This window comes from Ambystoma mexicanum, chromosome 7p (genome assembly GCF_040938575.1).
Source record: "Ambystoma mexicanum isolate Mex_15411 chromosome 7p, UKY_AmexF1_1, whole genome shotgun sequence".
NCBI lineage: Eukaryota > Metazoa > Chordata > Amphibia > Caudata > Ambystomatidae > Ambystoma > Ambystoma mexicanum.
In genome coordinates, this window is record NC_090939.1 from 385,051,012 (window position 1) to 385,076,410 (window position 25,399).

A 25,399-nucleotide genomic window follows, 5' to 3' on the forward strand; every position below is an offset into this window, starting at 1 on the left:
GAGTACTCTACTTTATGAAATGTTTTGTGTTGGCTTACTTCCACTGTAGACTGTCTGTAGGTTTGCAGGATCAAGTTCTTCGCCACAGAGGAAATTCTCTAACCGGCGCAAAGACACCTTTGTCTGTAAAACGAAAATGTCTTTATCAGCATGTACATTATGAAGCAGTAAAAAGTGAAATATTAGATGGAGGACAATATGTGTGTGTTTTTGAGTGTCAAGACTGGTCACAGATCACATGCCAGAAATAACAAATCTGTTTATTATAAAATACATATATGTTACAGGAAAAAACAGGTGAAGTTACATATAGGTTACAATGGAAATCCTTGTGATAAATCACTACGTGTACAACGTTAACTTTTCCAAAGCACTGCTCTTAACCTAATTGCAAATCATCACACATGGCCAGAATTCCCTTAGCAATTCACCTCATCATCAAATATTAATACATTTAATGTATGGATGGCTAAATGTTATCTCTTCACGTTAGCCTCTCTTGTGAAATTAACTGCAACAAAACTTCCAACTCGTTGTATAAAAGGAATAAAATGTATTGAACCACTATGGCTTGCTCCATATACTGCTTCAGATACAGCAGTTGCTAGATGGAGAGTAGCTGTGTCTATTCTGTGATTATCCAAACCTCTGCCACATGATAGTTTCTATCATACGTCTGGGCAGGTGTACCCTCTTCAGTGCTTGGGTATGAATAGAATATGTCTTGAACTTCAACACTCCTGCTTGTAGTTTTCAAGTGTTATTTTAGGTTGGGCAATACCATGCAAAATTGCACTTGTCATGGTGCAAAGGATTTCTAATATGGCCCCCAATTGTTTTGGCACTAATACTGTGCAACTTTGCACTTGCTCTTTGCACTTGCACCGGTGCAAAATGTCTGTATTCTGTATCCTAATGTGCTTCATGGACAAGGATAAGGCTATTAATATGATCCTCACCACTGCTTTTGGTGTGTCCCAATAGTTTCCTGGGTATGTGTTGGCAGCAGTGTTCGTTTCTCGTTAATCTCTGATTATTTCTTTCAATTCCTCCTTATCCATAAACTCCCTCATTACAGTGGTGTCCTGCCTCTGATTTCATAATGTAGGTCTAGTCTCCCTTAAGATAAAGTCTGATCCCCACTGGTTTATGAATGTAAAGTTACTTTGTGAATTCCTCCCTTAAGGATGAGGTGGAAGAATCCTCAGGACAAGGAAATGTATTTCATCCCAGTCGACCTAGAACGTGCCTTATACCCATTTGAAAAGTGTATGTACTTAGTATCTTCTTGTACGTTTCGTCAACAATCAACTAAGTTGCCCTCTTCGAAGCTGCATGTTTAATTTCCCAGTGGCCTCTCCACTTGCAGACAAATGCATTTGGGTGGAATTATTCATCACATCATTTATAACCCAGATTATGTACCCTGCCACCACTAAATCACCCTTTGCAAATTAATGAAGAATTATGAGAAAGTGTAGCATGAATGTCTCCTGCCCAGTGCTTAAAGCACATAAAGGATGCAAATGTGAGTTTTCTTTCCCCAAGTTCCCTTTTACCATCACAAATCTACATGTCCCATCAAGATTACAATCTTAAAGAAAGAAGGGGCTATTTTAATGAAAGAGCACAGTGTTCTCTAGTTTCATATTCTCGTGTGAGAAGTGGACTTGTTTACTATATTCCCCGTGCCCAAGTCCTTGTTTCTCTAGTTCGTGGTGGTGAGATTCCCGAAGGCCCACTTTAGCTATGCTCTGCCTTTTACTCTCCTGAAGAACCTTACTCTTATTTTTGGGATTACCAAGTCCGATGATGTTCAAGCATGACATATTACAACTCATTCCAGTATCCGCCATGGTCACCCTGATCCTTCTTGATACTGTAACATAGACGGGTAAAGCCCTGTCCTGTGTGGTAATGTATGCCTATGTAAACATGCATAATACCCCCCATCCCCTGCCATTGCATTCAGGTATCTCATCAGCAATCACCACGTTCATAAAGTCCCCTCAGGTAATCCTCCTACTACTTTCACCCTTATCATCCTTCCTGTGATCCCCAATCTCTATCCCGACCTCCTGCCATAACTAGCCCAACAGGGTGGGTTATGGCATTCAATAAAGTATCCAACTCCCTCTGCCATCCCCACCAGTCCGCTCCACAAAATCTCAACCCAATGAGATAACTAATTGGTGAACCCCCCCACCTGTCACACTCATCCTCCCTTTTATGTTTCAACTTCCTTTGTAAAGCCACACTCCCAAAAGGCAACTCCTCCTCTAGAGGCAAGCACATAATCAAGAAGTCTAACCGTTTTGAGGAGAAGCCCAACTTTGGGTTTCGTTGAAAGGAAAAAGTCAAGCCTATAAAATAACAACAAGAAACAAAGCACCATAGAGATTCGAAGATGTGGAAGTATTCTGTGCTCAGGCTGGGTCATGGTGCTCTTCCTTAGTCAGATTTCTTCCTCACATAAGCCTTTTAAGTAGCCAGAAAGAGCTATCTCCCCCTCCGGAAATTGTCAAGCTCTGCTTTTCGTAAGCAGATACTCACCAATTTCCTTTGGTGTGAACAAAGTTACAAATTTGTCATTGATTTTGAATTGTTGGTTAAAAGGGTAGGCCCAGTAGTAGGAATTGAGTGTCTTAATCAGCTTGCCTGTCACTGGTTTTATCTTTTTCCTTCTATACAGCATGGCCTTCGCTAGATCATGGTATACTTGCACCAAGCTATCCAGTTAGTCAATCAGGTCCATCCTCCTGGTGGCTGGCAAGACGGATTATCATTTAGTTTCACCATTAAGTGGGGCAGTGGTTTTTGGGTATTCTTTCTTATGACTCAAACCCTGTGCGCTTTATCGCTTTTAACCTCGGGTTCTAGGGTAGCGTTCAGGATCGAGTGGAAGAGGTCTCTTACACATTGCATGATGTCGTTCAACTTCAGCCTATCCTTCAGGAATGTATTGTTAACATTCTCTAAGTCATCCTATTTCAAAAGTGTGATCTATCATTTCCACTAAGACTGATTTCCTCTTTATTTTAAAGTATTACATCTATATATGATAGCTCAACGGCAACATGCTCGCCTTGGAAATAAGACGACATGAAGCAACACAGGTTCGATCCCTGGGTCCGCACTTAGAAATCTCTGGGTATTAAATATAAGGTAGACACCTCCAACTTAAATGCTGCTCTCAGATCATCGTTTTGAGGCCCTGATGGTCTAGACCAACAGTTCTGTTATCGGAGCAGAACACTCTACTGCCCCATTCACTCTTGATGCCTCCTCAGCCCTCTGGTGCTGGTGGATGTTTTTTTCCCCAGTTTAGTGCTTTTTGTGGTTTCTAGTAATACCGGCTCCCAAGGTGTTTTGCAGGTGTGATATGATGTGCGATGGAACAGATGTTTGAGGCTCTTGGGATATACTGTGTTGATATCCGGGAGATCAGATTGTCTGACAAACGCCTGACAAATGCCATTCACTGCCGTGATTGGCAAATGTCACAGCTGGCCAGAGTGCACTGCATCTGAGGAAGTTAGAGAGAAGTTTAAGGTGGCTCTCAGACTGCCAACCAACATACAAAGGAAGGTGAAATGGGTGACTGTGGTCATCAAACTCAAGCAGCTGTTTTCTGAACCAAAGGTTCTTGCCTCCCATAACCTTTAACACCTAGCTTATGGTAATGAGTGGAGTATCACACTACTCACTTCCCTCATCCACCAATTCACAGATCTTTGTTGCACATGGGGTACAATAACTAGGCAGAGAGAGAGAGAGAGAGAGAGCGAGAGAGAGAGAGAGCGAGAGAGAGAGAGATAAACAGTGTAATAGATATAGAGAGGGTCCTCCCTGCAAGAGGACAGTAGCAGGAGTGCAGGGAGGATACCAGGTTGTTGTACCTTGTAAGGCCTATTTACTCACTTTCTTGCAACTAACTGACTCCCGTCTAATATCACCTACCACCTTACACTACGCACACAAGACTCTCCCACAGGCCTAGCCATTAGCACATCAACACTAATTCAAAGATAACTAACCTATCATCATGTTTCCTCAATGGGGCCATATTAACTGTACAAAAGTGTTCCATTGTTATTCTGGTCAGAACTGAATAATACATGTTATCGAATTCAAGCATGGATGCTGCCAAGCCACTGGGGAGCACAGTTTTTTTCAAAGGTCTCCTTTGGAAATGTCCCATTTTTTTCTCCCCATATGCAACAATCCTTGATTGATAGATTGATAGGTTATTTATAACGCGCTTAATACCCAGAGGTTTCTAAGCGTTGACTTGGGGATCGAACCTGTGGTGCTCCATGTCATCTGGCTTTCAAAACGAGCACGTTGCCCGTGAGCTATCCTCCCGGTATCTCAGTATCTTCCAACTATAGCTTCTACTGCCTCATTGACTTGTGGTTGTTAAGTTGTGTTGGCGGCACCATCAAATTGCTTCAAATTGTTGTAAATGTGGATTGCCTTTACAGGTTAGTACAGATAGCAGGTTACATAAGGGAAGGCCCACAACCTAGGCCTTAATATACAGTTTCAGAGCATGCTCCCCCAGGGTAAGCGCTTCTCACATGTATCATAAATAAAACAAATCAAATAGTTGCTTTATACGTTTGTTGTATTCAACAGTGGTTCCTTTTACAGGCTTATCTCATAAGCACATTGAGTCATTTGCATTTTGTGACATATAGATTCGGCTGTGTTACTAAGTTTAGTGACTTGTTAACTTTTCAATTCAGCCTAATGTGACTTGTGGTTTTATGTTGTTACTTTGTCTGAGACATTTTGCAGTTACCAGATCCAAACCATAGGTGATCCACGTTTATTTGCTGGTTATGTTTTAGGGGTGAGAACCTTCCCATCAACTTGCATCCCCACTAGTACTCATGTGCTAACCTCTGCATAACCATTTCTCCCTATTGCCACCCCAGCGTTACCACCCTGAATAGGATGGATTTAATATTGTAGGTTAAGAGTTACATGTCTATGGATCCAATAAAAAACTAAGCTGTGATACCATGAGAGCATGCTTTTAGAGTGTGTGTGAGGAGAATCCTAAGTAGCGTGTGTATGTCGATTTGGTTTTATTCTGATGGCGAGTCCATCTTAAAGAAACCTAACCCTGACCCAAATGTCAGTCAACTTCATCCCAATATACGACCTTCCATGTGAGGCAAAAATCTTAGAGAATTGGTCAAGCACTGACTATAAAGATACAGGGAAAATAAGACACTCGCCCATGACCATCAATCAGTCTTTATGTCCTACAGCAATACATAAACTACCTGATCAACATTCATGAGGAGGTCTAAAATCTCTGGATGCAAATTGCAAGTTGTCCAAAAGCCTTGATCCTACTGGATCTATCAGTAGCCTATGAAAATGTACACCACAAGGTATGCCTGCACCAAATCAAATGGTTGATGGTGATTATGGGAAAAGCTTTGGCATGGCCTACCAAGGAGACATCCCCATTCCCTTCTGCATCCAGACCAACACCACCAGACAACAACCATCATCTGGGCTACCACCTGCTCTGGATCTACTCTTCCATCTAGAATCTCTCAATTCTTGTGACCCTTGGCTACTCACCCCTAACGACATCTGCCTCTGACACTTCACTCTCTTTGCAAATGAATGCAAGAACAACTAGGTATCTCCTATACAGCACAAGGAGAGGTGCGTCACAAACACCCCACAACACCAGGTGGTCAGCAGGGTATCAACTTCTTCCTCATGTAGAATCAGCTCTGCTAGCCTTTCACGTTGGATTTCACTGGTCAATCCTACTTGATGGTTCACTACCTTGAGAGGACGGACTTTCAGGAGAGTAGCTTCTGGGGTTGTTCTGAACATTGTGCTCCTTCCCCCCTCCCCTCTCACTCGTCGATTCCTCCCCTTCCTCTCAACCCTTACACCTGGTACACAGAGGAGTTTTTCTCTCTGCATGTAGTCTATTCATAACTCCTAATAAATAAATAAAAAAGAATAATGTGCATGAAACAGTGCATTTGCAGGCACAAGGACGTCTGTGAATATTACTGCTGGCAGTGCTGAAAGGATGGCTGCCCTGGTATCCTGCTTCTGAAATGAATGTTTTGTTTGGGAATGGAGAAAGGGGACAGATGAACAGTGGCTAGCAACGCTAGAGATACTGTTCAAGGCATCCATGGCTGGTTATGAAGGAATACAGTAGCATCCCAGAAAAAACAACAGGAGTGTCCCCAAAATGGAAAGTGGCAGAGAATGCGCAAGAAGCATTGTTAACAAGAATATGGCATCAAAGGCATGACCAAAACAATACAAGCTGTCGGCAGTAGAAGCAGTCTGTGTTACGAAAATAAGTACAACAAATATCATGTCACAAAGGGGGAGTGGTCTTGTCAAGCACATTAGAAAAAAGGCTTGCTGGAGGTGGCGCTGTTGAGCAGCCCAAGATGGCTGCTTAGTCTCCAAGCTCCTTGTGGACTCGACGAAAATCTGCATGCATCTGCGGTCTACGCCATCCTCATGCCCCAACTACTGGATGGGTGACAGATTAAATCTTTCTGCTTGTGTGCTGAGAGTTTGGGCCGCATGAGGAGACCTGGGACCGATCTACAGCACCTGATACGTCTGGCCGGCTTTGCGGGCACGACGGCCCCCCTTCGAGCCTGGCCTTCCCTACGCCTGACGTCCCTGGTGCCGCCAACTAATCACCCGCAAAACCCGCCCTTGGATCTCCCTGGCCGGTCTCAGATACGCCTCTGAGGCTCTGCCCACGCTTGAGTTGCCTGCTGCCTGGGCGAGGTGCGGTTCTGGGTAATGGCCCAGTATCGGGGGCCTGGTTGAAACGCACCCTCGCCTTACAGCCTCGTGGGCCGGCCGGCCTGTGCCTGGGGAGACGCGCCGACTGCGGGCTAGAGCCTGACAACCATCCGACCAGTGTTTTCTGGGGAGGCGGCAGACATCGGGCCTGCTGGGCGGACCCTGGCTTCCCCCGCCCCCCTGGGTCCTCGGCTGGGCTTCCGCACGTCCACTGCGGTCCCATCCTGTTTGGGGAACCTCCCGCCTGCCCGGACCTCCACAGTGAAGATCATCATCAGCGGTCCGGGGGAGGCGGACCCTTGGCTCTTCCGCGCGCATTCTGAGGCGATGCGGGCCTGAGCCCCCCCATGCCCGCTCGATGCTGCGCTGGAGAGGCCACATGTCAGGTGAGGAGCGGGGGACACGCATAGTTGTCCGGTGGAGTTCCCCATGCCTGTAGGCCACCGCTATCAGATGCATCCTCCTCGCCTGGCCAACGCACTTACAGGGTGGCTGGAGCCCCACGCAGCGCCCACTGCAGCGGGCTCATAATTAGCCTGTCCATTCGTCTGGAGACACGCGTTTGTGCATATTGATCCTGGCCGCACAAACCTTATGTGGCTCGGTCACAATAAGCTATTACCAAGTCTATAGCCCATCTCCGCCACAGGCATCCAGTACATTACTGTCCCTCTTACTCACTGGGCAGGGATCACTCACCCCTCCTCCGGGGCTGCTAACAGTGGCGGATTGCCGGGACGCACCAGCGGGAAGAGCTTGTTGCGTACCATCCCTAATCAGAGGAGGCATGCGGCCCCTCGTCCTGGCCTGCCACTTCATCAGTTGCCTGCAGCGGATCGCCCTCCATGGGCCCCCCTCGACCTGCTCATCCAATCTAACTCGGGCCCTGCTACAGTCCTCCCCTACTGAAACTGCCCAGCTGCTTGCTCTCACCACTGCCACTGCCCCTTGTTGCCTCTACTGGTCAACGCCGATACCTCCTGCGCACCCAACTCCTTAGCACAGGATTTAACCATAATGAAAGGAACCACTGGCCAAGAACTTTGACTCCTTCCACGAGAAACTTGATGACATAAACGCCAATGTCGCCTCACTGAAAACAAGAGTCGACCAGGCCAGAACCAGAATCACTGATGCCGAGAACAGAATCTCTGCAAATGAGGACGAAATACATTCACTCCAGACCACAGTTACCACTCTCTCTCGGGATATGAAGACAGTAATGGCGAAGTGTGGCGACTTGTAGTCTCGCTCACGCAGAAACAACCTTCGCCTAGTCGGTGTTCCCGAAAACGCCCTCAAAGGTTGCATGGAAGACGCGGTCGAGAATTTACTCAAAGACTTACTCGGTAACCCGGCCTTGTTACCATATTTTACTGTTGAGCGAGCCCATCGGGCCCTTTTGCCGCGGCCTAAACCAGGTGACTTCCCCAGGCCTATCATTGCCCGAATTCTCAACTAACGCGACAGAGACCTCATTCTGCGCCTGGTGCGCGAGAAAGGGGAACTGCGCCTGGAGGGCCACACAATCGGGATCTTTCCCGATTTCTCAGTGGGGGTACAACAAGAAAGGCGCCAATTCCTAGGCGTCAAAAAACTGCTTAGAGAACGCAATGTAGCCTATGCTATACTGTTCCCGGCCCGCCTCAAAATCACCCATAATGGCAAACTCTTCTTTTTCACTGTTCCAGACAAGGCAGTGAAGTTTATTGAATCACAAATTCCCCTTCCCAACGCCAGGGAGGCCCCTGCTGAGGATGATTAACCCTGATTCGCCTTTATTCCTTTGCATATTCTGTCTGATAACCTTTGCTTATTGATGTGCAAATGGCAACGATGTACACTAGAATTCTCGGCTACAGAGACAGGGTCCATATCCTTCGACTGCTTTGCGAGGAGGTTGACCTGCGCCTGGTTTCTCATATTGTTCATGCTGCCTGTTTTTTCCTCTAATCACCTTGTGTCTCATTAATCTGCTCAGTATTGCTTGCTCCTCCATGTGCTGATAGCAATGTAACCTATTGGTTCGCCTATATGTATGCATTTACTGCCTGAGATTAACAGATTTAGCAAGCTCACCACCTGTGCCTATGGGCGGTTTTCCGCCATCCTTTCCTTACCGGCCATCATTGAATCATTCTTGCAATTGTAGCTTAATCGCTTGCATTCACAAGCCTGAGTATTGACTACCTGTGTGCGGGGAGCCCCGCCTTTTGATGAGATCTTCTTTACTTTGTCTCATGCTATGGGGGTCAGGAACCATCACTATGCTTATGTTTGTTCAATGTACCGCAGGCAACTATATGTCATTTTTATTTGCTTAAGTGTCCACCACACGGCAACAGCGCTCCCCACTGCAATTGCAAGGTTCGGTTTTGTTAATATGATGTTGGGTTCTGGCCCCAGTTGGGCCGTAAATGAAGCGGACCCATGTTGGGCTCTGCCTGTTTTCCCCTGTTCTATGGGGGGTTCTGGTTCTGAAGGGAGGGGGGAGGTGGGACACACTGCCCACCAGGATGGGGTGGTGCGGGAGGGGTATGGGTCTGGGTTGGGTAACGTTATTGGAAAAGGCAGGGGCAGACTGGCAGACCGCGACACATCAGAGGGCCCGTGCACAGGCGAATCCCGCCGTAAATGTACTCTTTGCAACAGTGGTGGGTGCCGTAAATGTACTTTTCGACAACAGTGGTGGGATGTTCACTAGACTCTTAGAATGCCTGTAACAGTGATGTCCTGGAACATACAGGGTTTGAGTAACTACTCCAAGGCTCGTAAAATCATGACCTACGCTAACAGACATGGCTGCAAAATATTGCTCCTGCAGGAGACACACTCCACGGGCCCTCTGACTAAATGTATGGCACCATCATGGGGACCCCATAGGTACTCCACCTCATACTCCACCCATGCCAGAAGAGTGTTGACAATGGTTCACAAATCGCTTACATTTGTTCTCCACAAGAGCTATATAGACCCGGAGGGAAGATACATTATATTACACTGCGCAATAGCCAACAGAGAATACCTGTTGGTAAATACCTATGGCCCCAATGTAGACTCCCCCGACTTTGTCAACCAGGTGGTATCCATATTGCTGGGCTATGTGGGGTTACAGATCATTTGGGGGGGATATGAATTTCATATTGGACAAAATAGGCATAGCCCCTAGACCCCTGTCGGGCGCGGCATGCAAGCTCCTAGCACATTGCAAAACACTTGATATTCGAGACGCATGGAGGGCACTGCATCCAAACATGCGAGTACACTCACTACGCTTCGGTACACGACAGCTCCACCAGAATTGACATGTTCCTATTGTCAAGCGCAATGCTGGGTAGAGTAGCGGAAACACAGATACTCGCGCGCACTCTGTCAGATCATTCACCGATCTTGATATCCCTGGAACTGGGAATACCGGCCCCTACCATCCACACATGGCGATTTAAGTCCTCTGCCCTGCAGGACATTGTCTTCAAGGCAGACATCCTTGCCGATATTTAGTCCTATTTTAAGTACAATACACCCCGGTCCACCACCTTAGGAGTCCGTTGGGATGCCTTCAAAGCCCTTATCAGGGGAATGTCCATTTCTAGAGAGGCGGGAGTCCTCAAAACCGTAAGAGCAGCCCCCACCCCCTCCGAAGCCAAACTACGGGAACTAGAGCGAGCGCACCCAACGTCAGCTGACCCTGCTACTCTTTCCCAAATTAGCAAAGAACTTCAATTTTTCAATGACCAAGCCACTAGGGAAGTGCAGTACTTCAGCCGTCCACAAGCTGCGTGGAAATACGGAGAGAGTGATAGACCTGGCAGAACACTGGCCGCCTTGGCGAGGGGTGAGTGGGGCCAAAACCAGATTACTTGTGTCAGGGACTGCCAGGGGGTGGGGAAATGGTCCGACCAGCAGATCCTGGAGGTCTTTACGGACTTCTATTCGGAACTATATTCTCAACCCCCTCAGCACAGTGATTCCCGCATGCAGGACCTACTCGAACAAATACCTACTACCTGTATCTCCCCCGCAACCAGAGACCAACTTGACTCCCCAATCCTATTAGATGAAATTGTTGAGGCCATATTCAGTTTCCCCAAGGGAAAGGCGCCGGACCCCGACGGGCTACTTGAAGTATGGAATGAGTTGCTTTGTCTTGGGTCCCTTCCCCCAACACTATGCGAGGCCGCCATTACGGTCCTGCTCAAGCCCGGTAAGTCCAGCGATGAGTGCGGTTCCTACTGGCCCCTCTCGCTAATGAATCTGGACACTAAAATCTTTGCCAAATTAATTGCTAATCGTTTCCTCCCGGTCATGTAATATATGGTCCATGATGACTAGTCAGGCTTCGTGCCCGGAAGATCCACGTCCCATAATATTAGAAGGCTGCTCAATCTCATGTTGCGAATTGACCAGGGTGCGAGTGTGGTTGCAAGCACACTGGATGCCCAGAAGGCTTTCGATATGGTGTCCTGGAAGTACATGTGGTTAGTATTGGAAACTATGGGCATAGGGCCCAACATGATTGCATATATCAAGCTATTATACACCTCCCCTGTGGCCAGGGTCCAAGTGAACTCCCAGACGTCTGGCCTAATCCCCCTCTTCCGAGGCACTCACCAGGGCTGTCTTTTCTCTCCGATCCTGTTTGCCCTGGCAATCAAGCCAATGGAGGACCACATCAGGGAGCACCACTCACGTAGAGGGATACGGCTGCAGGGCACTCCTGAAATTATTTCTCTTTACGCGGATGACGTGTTATTGTTCATTAGAGACCCCGCTGCTCACCTTTACCCAATCCTGCGTGACATCACCCGCATAGGCACATACTCCGGATTCACTATAAACTACACTCAATCTGATCTTTTCCCTCTCACCAGCTCCACTTTACAACCTGCCACTGAGCACCCGCTCCGCTGGTCCCGTAACAGGATTAAGTACCTAGGAGTTCAGGTGTCCCTGACCAAAGATACGATGCTAACAGACAACTACCTGGCCGCGGCTGAACAGGCCGAAACCAAAATGGTGCGTTGGCGCTCACTTCGTAGCTGGGAGACTTTCACTTGTAAAGAGGATATTGCTCCCCAAACTGCTGTACATATTCACCAACGTACCTATTTGGCCCGGTAAGAGATACTTTACAAACTTACACAAGCTGTGCGCTCAGTTCCTATGGCACTCTGGCGCTGTGCGTAAAAAATGTCCTGATACGACACTCCCTTACGCCAAAGGTGGGTTCACCGCACCTGATATGCTGCGGTACTGGGTCACAGCACAGACACAGTTTGCTTCTTACTGGTACCCTTGGCCCTCTCCACTCCCCCATGTCAAACTGGAAACCCTGGCTGCAGCAGGTACCAACACAATGTCACTAATATTAAACCAGGAGTATGAGCCGGACTCGCACATCGACCCGGTCCGTACCACTGTGCAAGCCTGGGGTCGGATATTCGAAACATGCGCCGAACAACATCCATATTACAAGAGTCTCCCCACCTGGCGATTTCCCGGGCTGGAACCCATATATGACACAGCCCTGGCATGACACTGGGAGACCTTGGGATACCTCGCCCTAACCGATTTCTACCTAGATGGGCAGTTCATAACACCACAGACGTGAAAACCGGGTCACTTGGGCTCAGCATTGGAATTACTGTAATTTTATAGACTCTGCGCCGCCTTCCGAAATGCCTGGCCCGACTTCCCCAATGGACCTCCGGACTCCCCTGGGATTGCTTACATCGCCAGTTCGGGCGGTGCCCGTGGGGTGGCCTTGTCACTCTACAAACTCCTGCAGGCTGCTGCCTCACCCCAGCCCTCCAGGCCCCGGGACAACTGGGCATCCGAGCTGGGACTGGAGCTCACCAACCATCTATGGGTGAGGATGTGCTCTCACACTAACAGAGTCATCCTAAACTTCCGTTATCGCACCATACAGTACAAATTATTGAACATGCTGTATTACACCCCGCGCAGGATTTCCGAGTTTGCACGATCTGACCCACGGCTCTGTCCTCGCTGTGGCGCGGAAGGCGCCGATCATTTCCACATGTTCTGGGACTGTCCTAGGATGGCCGCATTCTGGGAAAAGATCCTTGAAACACTATCCGAAATCAGTGATGCTGTTGTTGACCCCGACCCGATGGGAGTTCTGTTTGGGGTGTGGCAGACTGAGGGGGCTAAAACATGGCCAAATTCCTGAATGTGAGCTGTATATTTGGTAAAAGATGTATTTTACAGAACTGGAAGTGCTCCTCCCCCCCTCATTCCAGAAATGGTTAAACTTACTCACATGGTCCCGTAATTGCGAAGAAGAGTTCCTTAATATGATTCCTGCTCGCTCCCGCCCCCGAAATATATGGTCTGCCTTTAACAGCTACCTGAACAGATTGGACGAGCACTCTTCTGTTGACAATTCCTCCCAGACATGATGTCTTATTCCCCACCTGCTGATGTACCATTGCTTTTGTACACCATTGTACTCATCTATGTATATATTGAATTTCCTGGTTGCTCTGATGTCTGCATATGCTGTATGCCTCTGCCAACAAAAATAAAAGTTTAAAAAAAAAAATGAAAAAAGGCTTGCCAAACAACTGATATTGCACCCAATGCGGCCCTATGATAGTAACATAACTAAAGTAACATTTAAAAAAAATATGTGATCATTGGGAAGGGACCAAAGCTGCAACGCCTTGGACTGCTTGCTTCCCAGGTGAGGGTTCTTACCTGCGGTCCACCAAAACTCTGGCTGCAAAGCAGGCCTGAATGTATATGGAGTTACTTCACCACAGAATGCCAGCGCGCACTGTGGATGAAGTATGCACTTACTAGCACGACATATCTAGTGGCAGAAACATAGAATCCGCCCTACGCATGCCTATCAGCAGCACCTCGGGAAGATTGTGGTTCAGGTATGTGTCCTGACATGGAGAAAAAAGAGCAATATAGTCAAATGTCGCTCTCAAGTACAGTTTACAGCTCCAGAATACTTTCAGATTACATGTCGCCTCAAACTCTGAACAGCAAACCTTGGGAGGGCTTCTCACTGGTATGCAGATCACCTTCATCTGGCCCAATCTGGTGCTGGTCATGTGCTGAATAGTTGCAGAACTACCAAACCCACACAAACGGCCGAAAATGTAAAAGATTCTGCTTCTTTCCATCCGCTGTTTGGAAGTGGGAGGAGCACGATGTGGTGCATTTAAGTCCCAGATGTGGTGTCTATAGTGATCAAGTGTTGTCTTGTTGCGCGGGTTGCAGACCTGAATACTCGCACCTGCATTGAATGTGGCCAGGAAAGAGTGCATGTTAACTGTGTCTTTAATCATAACTTCTGCCGCTACTGAAATTCGTGGCAAGGTTTTTGAAACATGTGAGATGCATGTTGACTAAAGCGGACTACAGATACACGGGTTGTTGATTACGTAGGTTTTTAGAGTGATTTGATGTTTTTGGTGTGTGCATTTTTAGGTTTTCGTTCAGTGTCGCCTAGTGAAGCAAATACTATTGGTATGGACAGTGAGCTGGATACACCTTTATCAATGGCACTGGTAAATAGATTAAATGTTTTCACATGTTATAATGGGTAGTATTACTTAGATAATGTACATAGTCAATTGTCATTATTCCCTCCTTTTGTAGGTTCAATCGCGGCATTGATTTGGTGAATGGTGAAGATTCTTTGGGTCAGATTCCCAAAAAGTGGGCATCTCAATGGGAGGTCCCATGTTGCAAAGACGTGCCTGCACCATGGGGAATCTCATTGGCGATGAATTCACAAAGAAAACACTCAAAAATGCCCAGTGTGCAAAGCTGTGCAAATTGTGGCACAAAAGAGGTGCAAATAATTGGACATTTAATTGTGCATCTGATGAGATGCACACGTTTTTGGGGCATCTGTCAGATGCCCACTTGTTATGTGCAAATGCTGACATGAGCATAACTTTGCACCACAAACGTGTGCATCCCATCAGATGCCCCAAAAATGAGTGCATCTACTCTAGAAAGCACAAGCAAAGTGTTTCAGACACTGTTTCTCTTGTTTTGCCTTGTGTGCATTATAAGTCAGAGAATAAGACAATGCATATATTTTAATTTCACCTTTGTGGTGAATTTACTTTGTAAAATGGATCACTTTAAGAGGTTTAGTGTATTCCATTTAAATGTCTCAGGAGGTAGTTTTATAAGAAACAAGTGGTGATGCCAAGATGAGGAGAGCAACTGAAGGACAAGGCAAGAGGTATTAGATCAAATCATCTATTTACTTTATTTCAATTGTGATAAAAAATGATAAAAAATCATCATGAACCTCTTTAATTAATTCATTTTTATAAAAAACACACAAATCCTATATAGCTGGCATTCATACATTCATTCAGCGAATACAATTCCTAAAACAGTTCATTTAAGTTTTTTTTTAGTGGAAATGTAAGAAAGTGCAACAACAATTCGATTGTTTAAATAAAAGTTGTTCATTCCAAAAGACAATTATTATTATCAAAGCATTCAATTAAGATTTTCGTGTATCTGCATTTACTCTACATAGGAATTGTACTTGCATTCATTCATCGTTTACAGAAAAAATCTAAATTGAATGCTTTGATAATAATAATTGTCTTTTGGAATGTACAACTTTTATTTAAACAATGGAATTGTTGTTGCACTTTCTTACATTTCCACAAAAAAAACTTAAATGAACTGTTTTAGGAATTGTATTCGCTGAATGAATGTATGAATGCCAGCTATATAGGATTTGTGTGTTTTTTATAAAAATGAATTAAAGACGTTCATGATGATTTTTTATCATTTTTTATCACAATTGAAATAAAGTAAATGGATGATTTGATCTAATACCTCTTGCCTTGCCCTTCAGTTGCTCTCCTCATCTTGGCATCACCACTTGTTTCTTATATATTGCTTTACCTCGAGGTGTCATATTTTTGAGGTTCCCACCATTTTTGTTGGTTTGTTCAGGAGGTAGTTTTGCCATGTCATTCAGAAATGTCGTAGAGCAATGATTGTGTTGATGTAATGTAGGATTATGCATTTAATTCATACAATTGTGTAAATACTGGCAGAGGGATTGCTGGACAGCCACATGGAAAGTGTCTTAACTTCGAATGTCCTCTCACTACTGTAAAAGTGTTCGATTGCTGCAGGGCTATGTCATAAAATACCCTTACTAATCCTGGGCGTAGTACATAATAAAGCATGCCTATATATATATACCCTGGCAGATGTACGAGGGCGCTAGAGGGCCAACCAAGATGGCGGCTCCTCTGTGAGCTCCTGTGAGGCCTCCTAATTAATCTTGCATCATCGCCCCTTCCCTGGCAAAAATAAATATCCAGTGGGCTTCTGAAATACCCCGCACGTCTGTACTGCATCCCAAAACTGCAAAGATTACTGCCCTCTGCACCCGTGATCTAGGAGCGAAGCAAAACCATCAGACGGCCCTACCGAAAACTGCACCCCCTGCGGCTTGGGAGAGGCACACTACGCACAGGCAGGTGCAAGATCCTGAATCTTCGCACACCGCAGCGGTCCCCCAACTTCCCTGTGACCACTGCAGGAGACGCGACACCCAGGCGGAGAGATCAACCATTGGCCCCGGGAGAAAGCCGGGACACCGGGCAAACCCACACACTGCCCCGCCGGGCTCGTGCGTCCTGTGGCGGGACGCGTTACCCCCGTTGGCAGAGTCGTCCTGGGGGACCAAACATGCCCAGGACCCGGATTTTGTGTCTGCACCTCGCCTACAGCCTGCAAGTGTGCCCAACAACCTAACAGCTTAAAAAGCCCGCTGTCCCCACAATGCGGCGGCAGCTTACCTCTCGCTGCCCTCCGAGACCGAGCGGGAAAAGACTGCCAACGGTGACATCTGCACCAGCCCAGCACGCCACAGCCTCTGGCCGGAGCAGTGCACAATGCAACGGGAGGAGGAGAATGCTGGCTCCCCGCGGGAGGACGCCTATCCGCAGCGCCACAACATGAGAACGCATAGACTCCATCGGAGTGACCGGAGGCCACAACTCTGCCGGTCGCAGAAAACAACAGAAAGTCCCCGGCGACAGCAAACAACAAGTAAGCTGCTTTTAAATATTAATCTACAAAGCCTGACCCTCCCGCATACTGCACAACCCTCCCGGCCCGTGGGACAATGAACGGTCCGTATTGTAATCCTGCTGTAGACCCACAAGTGACTATATCCCTCAACTGACAAGCCACCGGAACGTATGCAACCTTACAATCACTTGAACTGAAGTATCTGATCCCTACACCGGTGATCAACAAACCCGGAACACACAGCCCATAACACAAGGGAATTCTGCCGCCACCCACGTGCTCTAACAGCTGCTTCAATCAATGAAAGTGCAAGGGTTGCACGATCTACAGCATGACATACAGCACACCCTAACAAAATAGACAGCCAGCTATACCCAGGGACAAGAACAGACCACCAATATATTTCACAACATCCCCCGGCACCACTCACGTGAAGCGAAGAACTCCAGATTTTAAAGCCACATACAGCATACAGAAACTTATCCTGGAGGTCTGACAACGGCACTCACCCCTCAGTTAAATATAAACGCAATTACACTGAAACCAGCAACCTTAACAACTCCCGGACCGATGAGGCAGGATCAACCGCAATGACCTTCACCACCCGAGGACAATATAACCGAAACACCTGAGATAGAGCCACCCTAACAACACCCGAACCCTCCCCAGCAATGCCACTTCACAACCAGACAGAACACCCTGGCGCGGCCTTTGGCACCAACTACCACACCATTACTAGCTCTAAACAATAAAAAGTATGTGGTACCCCCCCTGCAGAGCACTACTGTACGCTTCTCAGACTTCAACCTAGGAGCCACCCAGCACGGGTCTAGTGGGCATGCCAAGCATCAGCTCCGCCCCAAGACTCTGTATTGCCAGGACCACAACCATAGCCGTCCACACCTTGACATGGGTAAATCCGACAAATCTCAACGTAAACTGAACTTTGAGCCCGGAGCTCAAAACCTAAAACCACGAAACCTAATAGCCGGCCCGGCTCCCCACAAGGCGAAATGCCACAAGACAAGGAACACCCCCCTCCAACCTTAGACATCAGGGAAATCCTCCTGGACTTGAAAGCTGGGATCAATAACCTTGACGGCAAAATTAATGCACTATCCTCCAAAGTAGACCAACTACAACACTGCCTTGAAAAGCATGGCGATAGGTTAGACACAGCGGACCAAAGAATCTCCAATCTCGATGACAGTTCCACAACACTGCTAGCAAGAGTGGCAACCCTGGAAGGGCAAATGAAAACGGTTACCGCTAAAAATGAGGAGCTAGAAGGGCGCTCCCGCAGGAACAATATAAAGATAGTCAGGGTCAGAGAACGACAACTTCAAATCAAAATGGAAGACCATGTAGAGGACATCTGCAAGGAACTCTTTGGCACGTTGGCCCTATTCCCCCTAATTTTTGTGGAGAGACCCCACAGGATCCCAGCAACCAGACCCATCCCAGGCGCACCCCCACGGCCCATCATTGCTAGACTGCTAAACTACAAAGACCGTGACGTGATCCTAAAACTAGCCAGAGATAAAGGGGAACTTCAATTTGACGTGACAATATCCAAATCTACCCAGACTTCTCCCCGGCTGTTCAGGTGCAGAGGAGATCCTTCACAGAAATTAAACAATGGTTGCAAGAGAACCAGATAACCTACTCAATGCTCTTCCCAGACAAATTGCGGGTTCAGCATGACGGGAAAATCCAATTCTTCAATTCACCTGAAGAGGCTAACTTGTTCCTAGACAGAATCAGATGCAAGACCCCCCACTAACAACCCAGGACTACCACAGAGAGACCAGGTGAGAAGAAATCCACCGTCAACATCATGCTGAGTATGCAAAGCCACCACAACCGAAGCTGCTAAAGAAGCTAGAGAATCCCAACTCTTGACACTACGGAGGCCTCCACCCTTGGGAGGACACTAGCGCCCCACGCGCATCATTGTTACCACCGTTTAACATTTGGTTGAATACAAGGGGGGGTCTTTTTCAAGATGGCAGGTTGGGGATTGCCCGTGTGAATGGGGGGGGGGGACAAGGGCGAGTTGGGGATTGTTCGAATCAAGAGAATCTACGAACTCAAACATGCACTGAATACGACCGAGCTGCCCGTTGCCCACTCTCACTGGAATTCTCTGTTGCACGCCACATTAAGTCACCAAAGGGTCAACAACCAATAATCAACAAAGAGGCACCACACCACGAGCACAGACGCAGATGGCACCAGAAGTTCCAGCATGAGGATATACAGCAACCAATAAATTCAATTTAGCCACTTGGAATATCAGGAGAGGCAATCAACCGACTAAAACATACAAAATCACACAATTCCTGCATAGGCATAAGATCGACGTAGCCATGATCCAGGAACCACACTTTCTCCCAAATACCGAAAGCAACTGGGTCAGAGAATGGGGCTGTCATGGATACTTTGCCTCCTACTCGTCCTACGCCAGGGGGGGGTCACCATTTTGATCGACAAGAAAACAAAATTTAGACTGATCTCAACGGAAAAAGATCCGGAAGGGCAGGACATTACTGGTGCGAGGGATCATAGAAGACAAAGAAGTCATCCTGGTCAACTCCTATGGCCCCAACGCTGATGGACCAAATTGCTATGACTGGGTGATGACACACCATGAAACAGCAGGAACAGCCACGATCATCTGGGGAGGTGACCTAAACACAACAATAGACCCCAAGAATGATAAATCTCATAATACAAGGACCGCTGTCACGGTCCATACCCACAAACATCAGGTACAGACCACCCTGCCCAAGGCGTTGGGTCCCATGGGGCCTTGATGGCCCCAAGGAATCTTGGAGGGGGTTCCTGGACTCCGTCCTGGCACCATTGGGGCCAGGCTCATACTGCCATCACCAACATGGCACGTTTCAGACCCAGAGAGGCACGTGCGAACCAATATGAGGCAGGGTGAAGGGATTATTTGCCGTGGGACTATTTGCTTGGGTGTGGTTGCTGGAACTACTTTACCTAGGAACTACTTTCAGAAGACTATATAAGCCACACCCTTCATACAGAACACGCTTTGCGTTATTCTGCACTCCTGCAGCGTAACGCTCACTGTGTCTGCAGCTCCAGGCCAGCCATCAGCCACGCCCGTCCAGTTGTCTCGAGCTACCTGCAAAGAAGAGTGAGAAAGAAGAGCAGAACGCGATACTTACCAGTCTCTTCATCGCGGCCGCTCGGGAGTCCACGTTTCTTCGGAACTGAAAAGGAAAGAACATCAGATTAGCCTTGCAGACCACACGCTCTTCATCGCAGTTCAGCGCCGCACTAATACTTATGAGCGAACCATCAGAACGTCATCACTCGATCTCCGCTTCATCTTCTGATCGCCGCTCCGGGACTGCCGCATCTGTGAAACAGAAAGAAGACATCAGGTTAGCAGAGCAGTGGGAAGGCCTCATTCTGACTTATAATCCGGCACGAGGCAGCTCTCACCTGAAGGCAGCAATCCTCACAGGCTCACAATTCTGCATCACGCAACCTTTGTTGAGGAGATTCCGCACCTGCAGAATACAAAAGCAGCAGGTTAGTTGTGCAGAAAAAACAGTATCGGGTGGAAAGACTTTTGCATAGCACTGGCGCAAATCTTACCTTGGGAAGCCAGCTACCAAGAACCTCGTTCCATCGTATGCACGAAGAGGGAATCTGTAAAGAAAGGTACAGAGTGAACTTTTGCAACTTGAACTCTTAGCTATCCATATCTTTGAAATAAGACTTACCATAGAGTCACAGTTGTCTGGAACTTTCAATAGGATCAGTGAAGTAACTAGATCCTAGAATGACGACGCACCCCTGCGAACAGTGGCAGGGCAGAGAGCCCGCTATTCGTAACTCAAAGGTGAGACATAGCGGGGGGGGTGCAAGAGGACACCACAGGAGGCGGGAGTAGCCCTCATCCACATGGTTGGGTAACCTGTAATTTATCTTTCTAGGCAAGCCTGCTTACGTATCGGAGGGGAGTACAAGACACCACTCACCACCAGATTATCCAGCTCCGTTCGGCGCCCCTGTGGAGATCAGGTGAGCGTAACACCCCTCCCTCCAAAGCCAGTCTACAAATCTCAGAAATATGCGATGCCTACAACCTCACAGACATCTGGAGGCATAAACACTGGGAGACTCGGGAATATACCTACTATTCATGGGTCCACAAAACAAACTCGCGACTTGACTACCTTCTATTGTCAGCACACAGCTAGCTGAATTGGGGGCAATGCCACATCCTACCAGGGACGCTATCGGATCACTCCGCAGTGACTTTAGAATGTAACACACCAACCAACTGCAAAAACAACCCCCCTGGCGGTTCCAACTTGGAGCCCTTTGTTAGGCAGAAACCTGTGCCGTTCCCTTGGGGACCACTGCAAAAGATTTAGGACTACATGTGTTGGCAGTAAACCCACTTGGTAGCAGTCTTTACCACCCAGATTTACCTGGTAGCTGTGGCTGAGCAGTCAGACTTCCCTCAAGAAGAGTTAGGCAGTATGCAAAGTATACACAATAGGCACTCAGATACAATAGCACAAGCAAACACTGACCAGAGCTTTGGTATCAAGGTATATAATTATTTATTTAAAAACACACTTATTGAAACACTCCAGATCTATTATTGTAATTCACTCTAAACACAGTTAATATTATTATATATACACTCCTTATTCCTTATCAGACAAGTCTTAGTTAACACCACTTATTTCCAGACAGAGGTGAGCGCTTAACTATAGATGGCACTCCAATAAGTTAACGAAAAAGGGAGGGAAAAGGCAGAATGTAGGAAAATACACCACACTACTACTTAGGAACTCTTAAGCAAGGCAGGAATGTCAAAAGTTACTTGTGAGCCAAAGTCCATAGGCCGGGCCCACTCTTGGGGAGAGCAGGGCACAAATGCACCCAAGATCACACAATGACAACATGCTTAAAAAGTCTTGCAGGGAGCTCAGAAATGTTTTATTTAGGCTCAGAAAAGTTTAGCCAGGGTGTGCCAGGCTAACCCAGGGTCGAAAGCCGGGGGCTAAATCTACCCCGTACAGTCGGTTGCAAGGGAAGCCAGGCGGAACACGGTACCTTATGTGGAAAGGATCCTCCAGCGGGGGCAGTTGTTCCTGGCAGCGGGCACAAGTCGCGGCGTCGTCCAGAGGAGGAGAAGATCTCGACGTGGAGGAAAGATGAAGGTCGTTGCACTGCCAGGGAAGAAACCAGCCGCGGAGTTTTCCGGTTAAAGGTACTACACTTTGATTCGCGGTAGTGGTAAAACGTGGTATCCCGGTTGCCGGGGTGCTTGGCACAGGCAAGGCGGCCACGAGATGCTCCAGGAAGCGAAAAAGGAAGCAGACTGGTTATCCCCACTAGTCGAAGGAAGAAGACTCTCCGGGCTGGAGATCTCCTCTGTTGTTGGGAAAAGTGGTGAGACGGTTCAGCAGGGCTCCACCGGTGGTGTCGTCGTAGCAGGTCGGCTCAGCTTCTCCCTCGTCGGATTCTTAGGTAATGTGGCGACTTCTGAAGTTCCAGTCCCCAAAGCCCTGCTTTTATGCAGAAAACCCCCATTCACTCAGCCTAGCTGTCACTCAAACATGCTAAGTGGTGAGCCGGCCGGACGGTGTGCAACTTGAGTTGCCTAGGCAACTCAGTCCAGGGTGCCTAAATCCCCCTCCACCCCTCCTAAGTACCCCAGAAAGAGTGGCACCACTTTGGAGGGCTTCTGTGGGGAAGCCCGCCAAAATAGTGGAACAAAGGGCTCAACTTGGGTTGGAGTCACAGAAGCGAACACAAACGCCATTTTAGAACCGAGTTCTGGCAAAAAATACCAACCGGAGAATTAATATTAAATAAATAAACCGGAGGTATGTTCGAGGCTATAGGAATTAAATAATGAAAGTTGGTAGCCTCGAACAATGGGAAACCCCATAGGGATATATTCACTGTCGAATATAAAAAGTAGTATCCACTGACATCAGCCAAAACTCGATCAGGGGGGACGGAGACGTGCCCCCTCGACTAACAGACCCCGGGGCAATCGAATTGCCCTGGCCAGTACGTCCACAATATGATGGTTTGTACTGGTTCTGTTCAGAATTTGAGACTAGTAAAGTCAATGGTGACTTTAGATGCCCTGGGAGACAGTAGTCAGTCCCAGGGTATGGAGTCTATACTGGGGGGTCACTATGACACCCCTGTGTTACTGCACTGAGGGTGCTGTGTAACACACATCACAGAAACACATGCAGCCCTATGGAGTAAAAGACCCCATAGCCCATTAAACACATCTAGAATCAAAGAGACACACTCAAATCATGTCCAAGAGTGAGGGTAAAAGAGTCTCACTCTTGGCAGGAGAAACAAATAAACCCCAAAAATCCAGCAAAGCTGCTGGGGGACTCACTAGATTAGGAAATTCAGCCTAAACAAAGAATTCTCCCTAACACTTTTCAAGATCAAGTATTCACAGACGAACTGTGGGCCGAGATACTATCTTTTATCGAAATAAACCAAGTGCCTGCAGATGTCTGTGACATCTGCAGGCACTTGCTGGGATGCACTAAAATGCTACGTCAGGGGAGTGTGCCTCGTGAAAGAGAACGGCATACTGAAACTAATAACCCAAACCACCAAAGTTGGTATACGGCCAAATTGACCACACTCAAAAAAGCGAAAAGGAAACTGGAGAGAAAATGGCATAAAACCCCCTCTGAACCAAATAAAGAAACTTGGAAAAAATGTGACCTTTTGTATAGAGCCAAACTAACAGAAGTTAAAAAGAATTACTGTAATGACCAAATAACCAGCGCCTCAAATTCCACCGGCAAATTATTTCAAATATTAAAATCCATCGAAAAGCCACCTAGTCTTTCTCCGCCATTCCAGCCAACTATGGCGGACTGTGAACAAGTCCAAACAGCCTTTTCTAATAAAATCAAAAAAGCTAGAGATAGCATAATCAACTGTAAAGTAACAGAAACATTACCCTTGCACCAAACTAATGAGGTAAACCCAGAACCTAATATTCCCAAATTTCTTTTCTCGCCAGTTTCGGCAGAAGACATGCTGGATACTCTTTCATCCATGAATTGCACTTCTTGCTCTGAAAATATCTTGCCCCCCAAATTCAGTCTAGATAACGCAGAAATCTTTGCCCCCTTTCTATGTCGCATGACAAATGCTTCTTTTAGGGAAAGTCCCTGTTGGAATAAAAACAGCCACAGTCACTCCTCCGGTGAAAAAACCTGGTCTAGACCAAAAGGATCCGACAAACCTCAAACCTATCACAAACTGTAATTTCCTATTAAAAATTCTTGATAAAATCGCCACAAAACAGCTGCAAGAATATGTAAACAAGCATTGCCTTTTTCACCAACAACAATCAGGCTTCAGAAGTGCTGAAAGCACCGAATCAGCATTGTTCGATTTACAAACCAAAATGCTAGGTATCCCTGAAAAAGGAACGGCAGGCTTGCTAATCCTTTTGGAGCTCTCGGCAGCTTTCGATTTATTAGATCACGGGAAGCATCGAGAGGCCCTAGGTACAGCTGGAAATTGCTCTAAGGAAGCCATTGAATGGGTATCGTCCTTTCTAGAGGATAGGAACTCTAAAATCACCTGGGGAGGACACTCCACCAATTCTAAACCAGTGGACTGTGGTGTTCCGCAGGGAGCCAACTTTTCCCCACTGCTTTTTAATCTGTGCATTCGCTGTCTCTGCACCCTTCTTTCACAGCTTGGGATCTTTTTTCACTAACTTTGCAGATGACACACGGCTCATTTTGGAACTATGTGGTAACCATACTTCCGACAATATCAGATTATCAGCCATTTACAACACAGTAGAAAACTGGATGAAATCACACTGGATGTGCATAAACAGCTCCAAAACGGAGCTCATGACATTTGGCACAACAAAAGTCTTAAAAAACCCAGTCCCAGACTACTCCTCGTTCCGTATAAAAGACTCATCCATCACAGTGTCAAATAAAGTCAAAACACTCGGCATCTATTTGCAATCCTCACTATGAGCCGAGGCACAAACCTCTTACCTGAAACGCAACTGCCAATATTATCAGAGGCTCCTTTGTCGCATCAGACCTCTACTAAATACCAAAAATAGTGCCACAATAGCCAGGGCCACCATCTTGTCAAGACTGGACTATGGAAATGCTTTACTGTTAGGTGACGGCAGCAACTGCCTAAAGCAATGTCAAATCATTCAGAATAATGCAGTTCGGTCCATTGCGAGAAAGTCCAAACGTGACCACATTACAAAGGATAGAAACGACATCCACTGGCTAGCAGTGAAGGAACGTATCATTTTTAAATCGCTGACACTGGTTCACCGTTGTCTAAATGGAGTGGCCCCAGCATACCTGAATAAGGAATTCAGTTGGTATGAGCCGAGCCGAAGCTTAAGATTCTCGAAACCAGGACTGCTTAAATCCATTCACCCCAGAGCTAAATCCACAGGCCTAGGTAGAGCATTTCCCAGCAAGGC

At 47.1% G+C, this 25,399-nt stretch overlaps 1 protein-coding gene across 4 annotated transcripts in view; it reads right to left on the bottom strand.

Moving 5' to 3' along the window:
- Positions 1–25,399, bottom strand: part of LOC138526081 (multidrug resistance-associated protein 1-like) — a 1,621,759-nt gene that overhangs the window by 1,083,486 nt on the left and 512,874 nt on the right. For all 4 annotated transcript variants that reach the window (XM_069636425.1, XM_069636424.1, XM_069636423.1 and 1 more), the window contains exon 10: positions 39–123. In XM_069636425.1, coding sequence (XP_069492526.1) covers positions 39–123 — 85 coding nt within the window. The remainder of the gene's footprint in view (positions 1–38; positions 124–25,399) is intronic.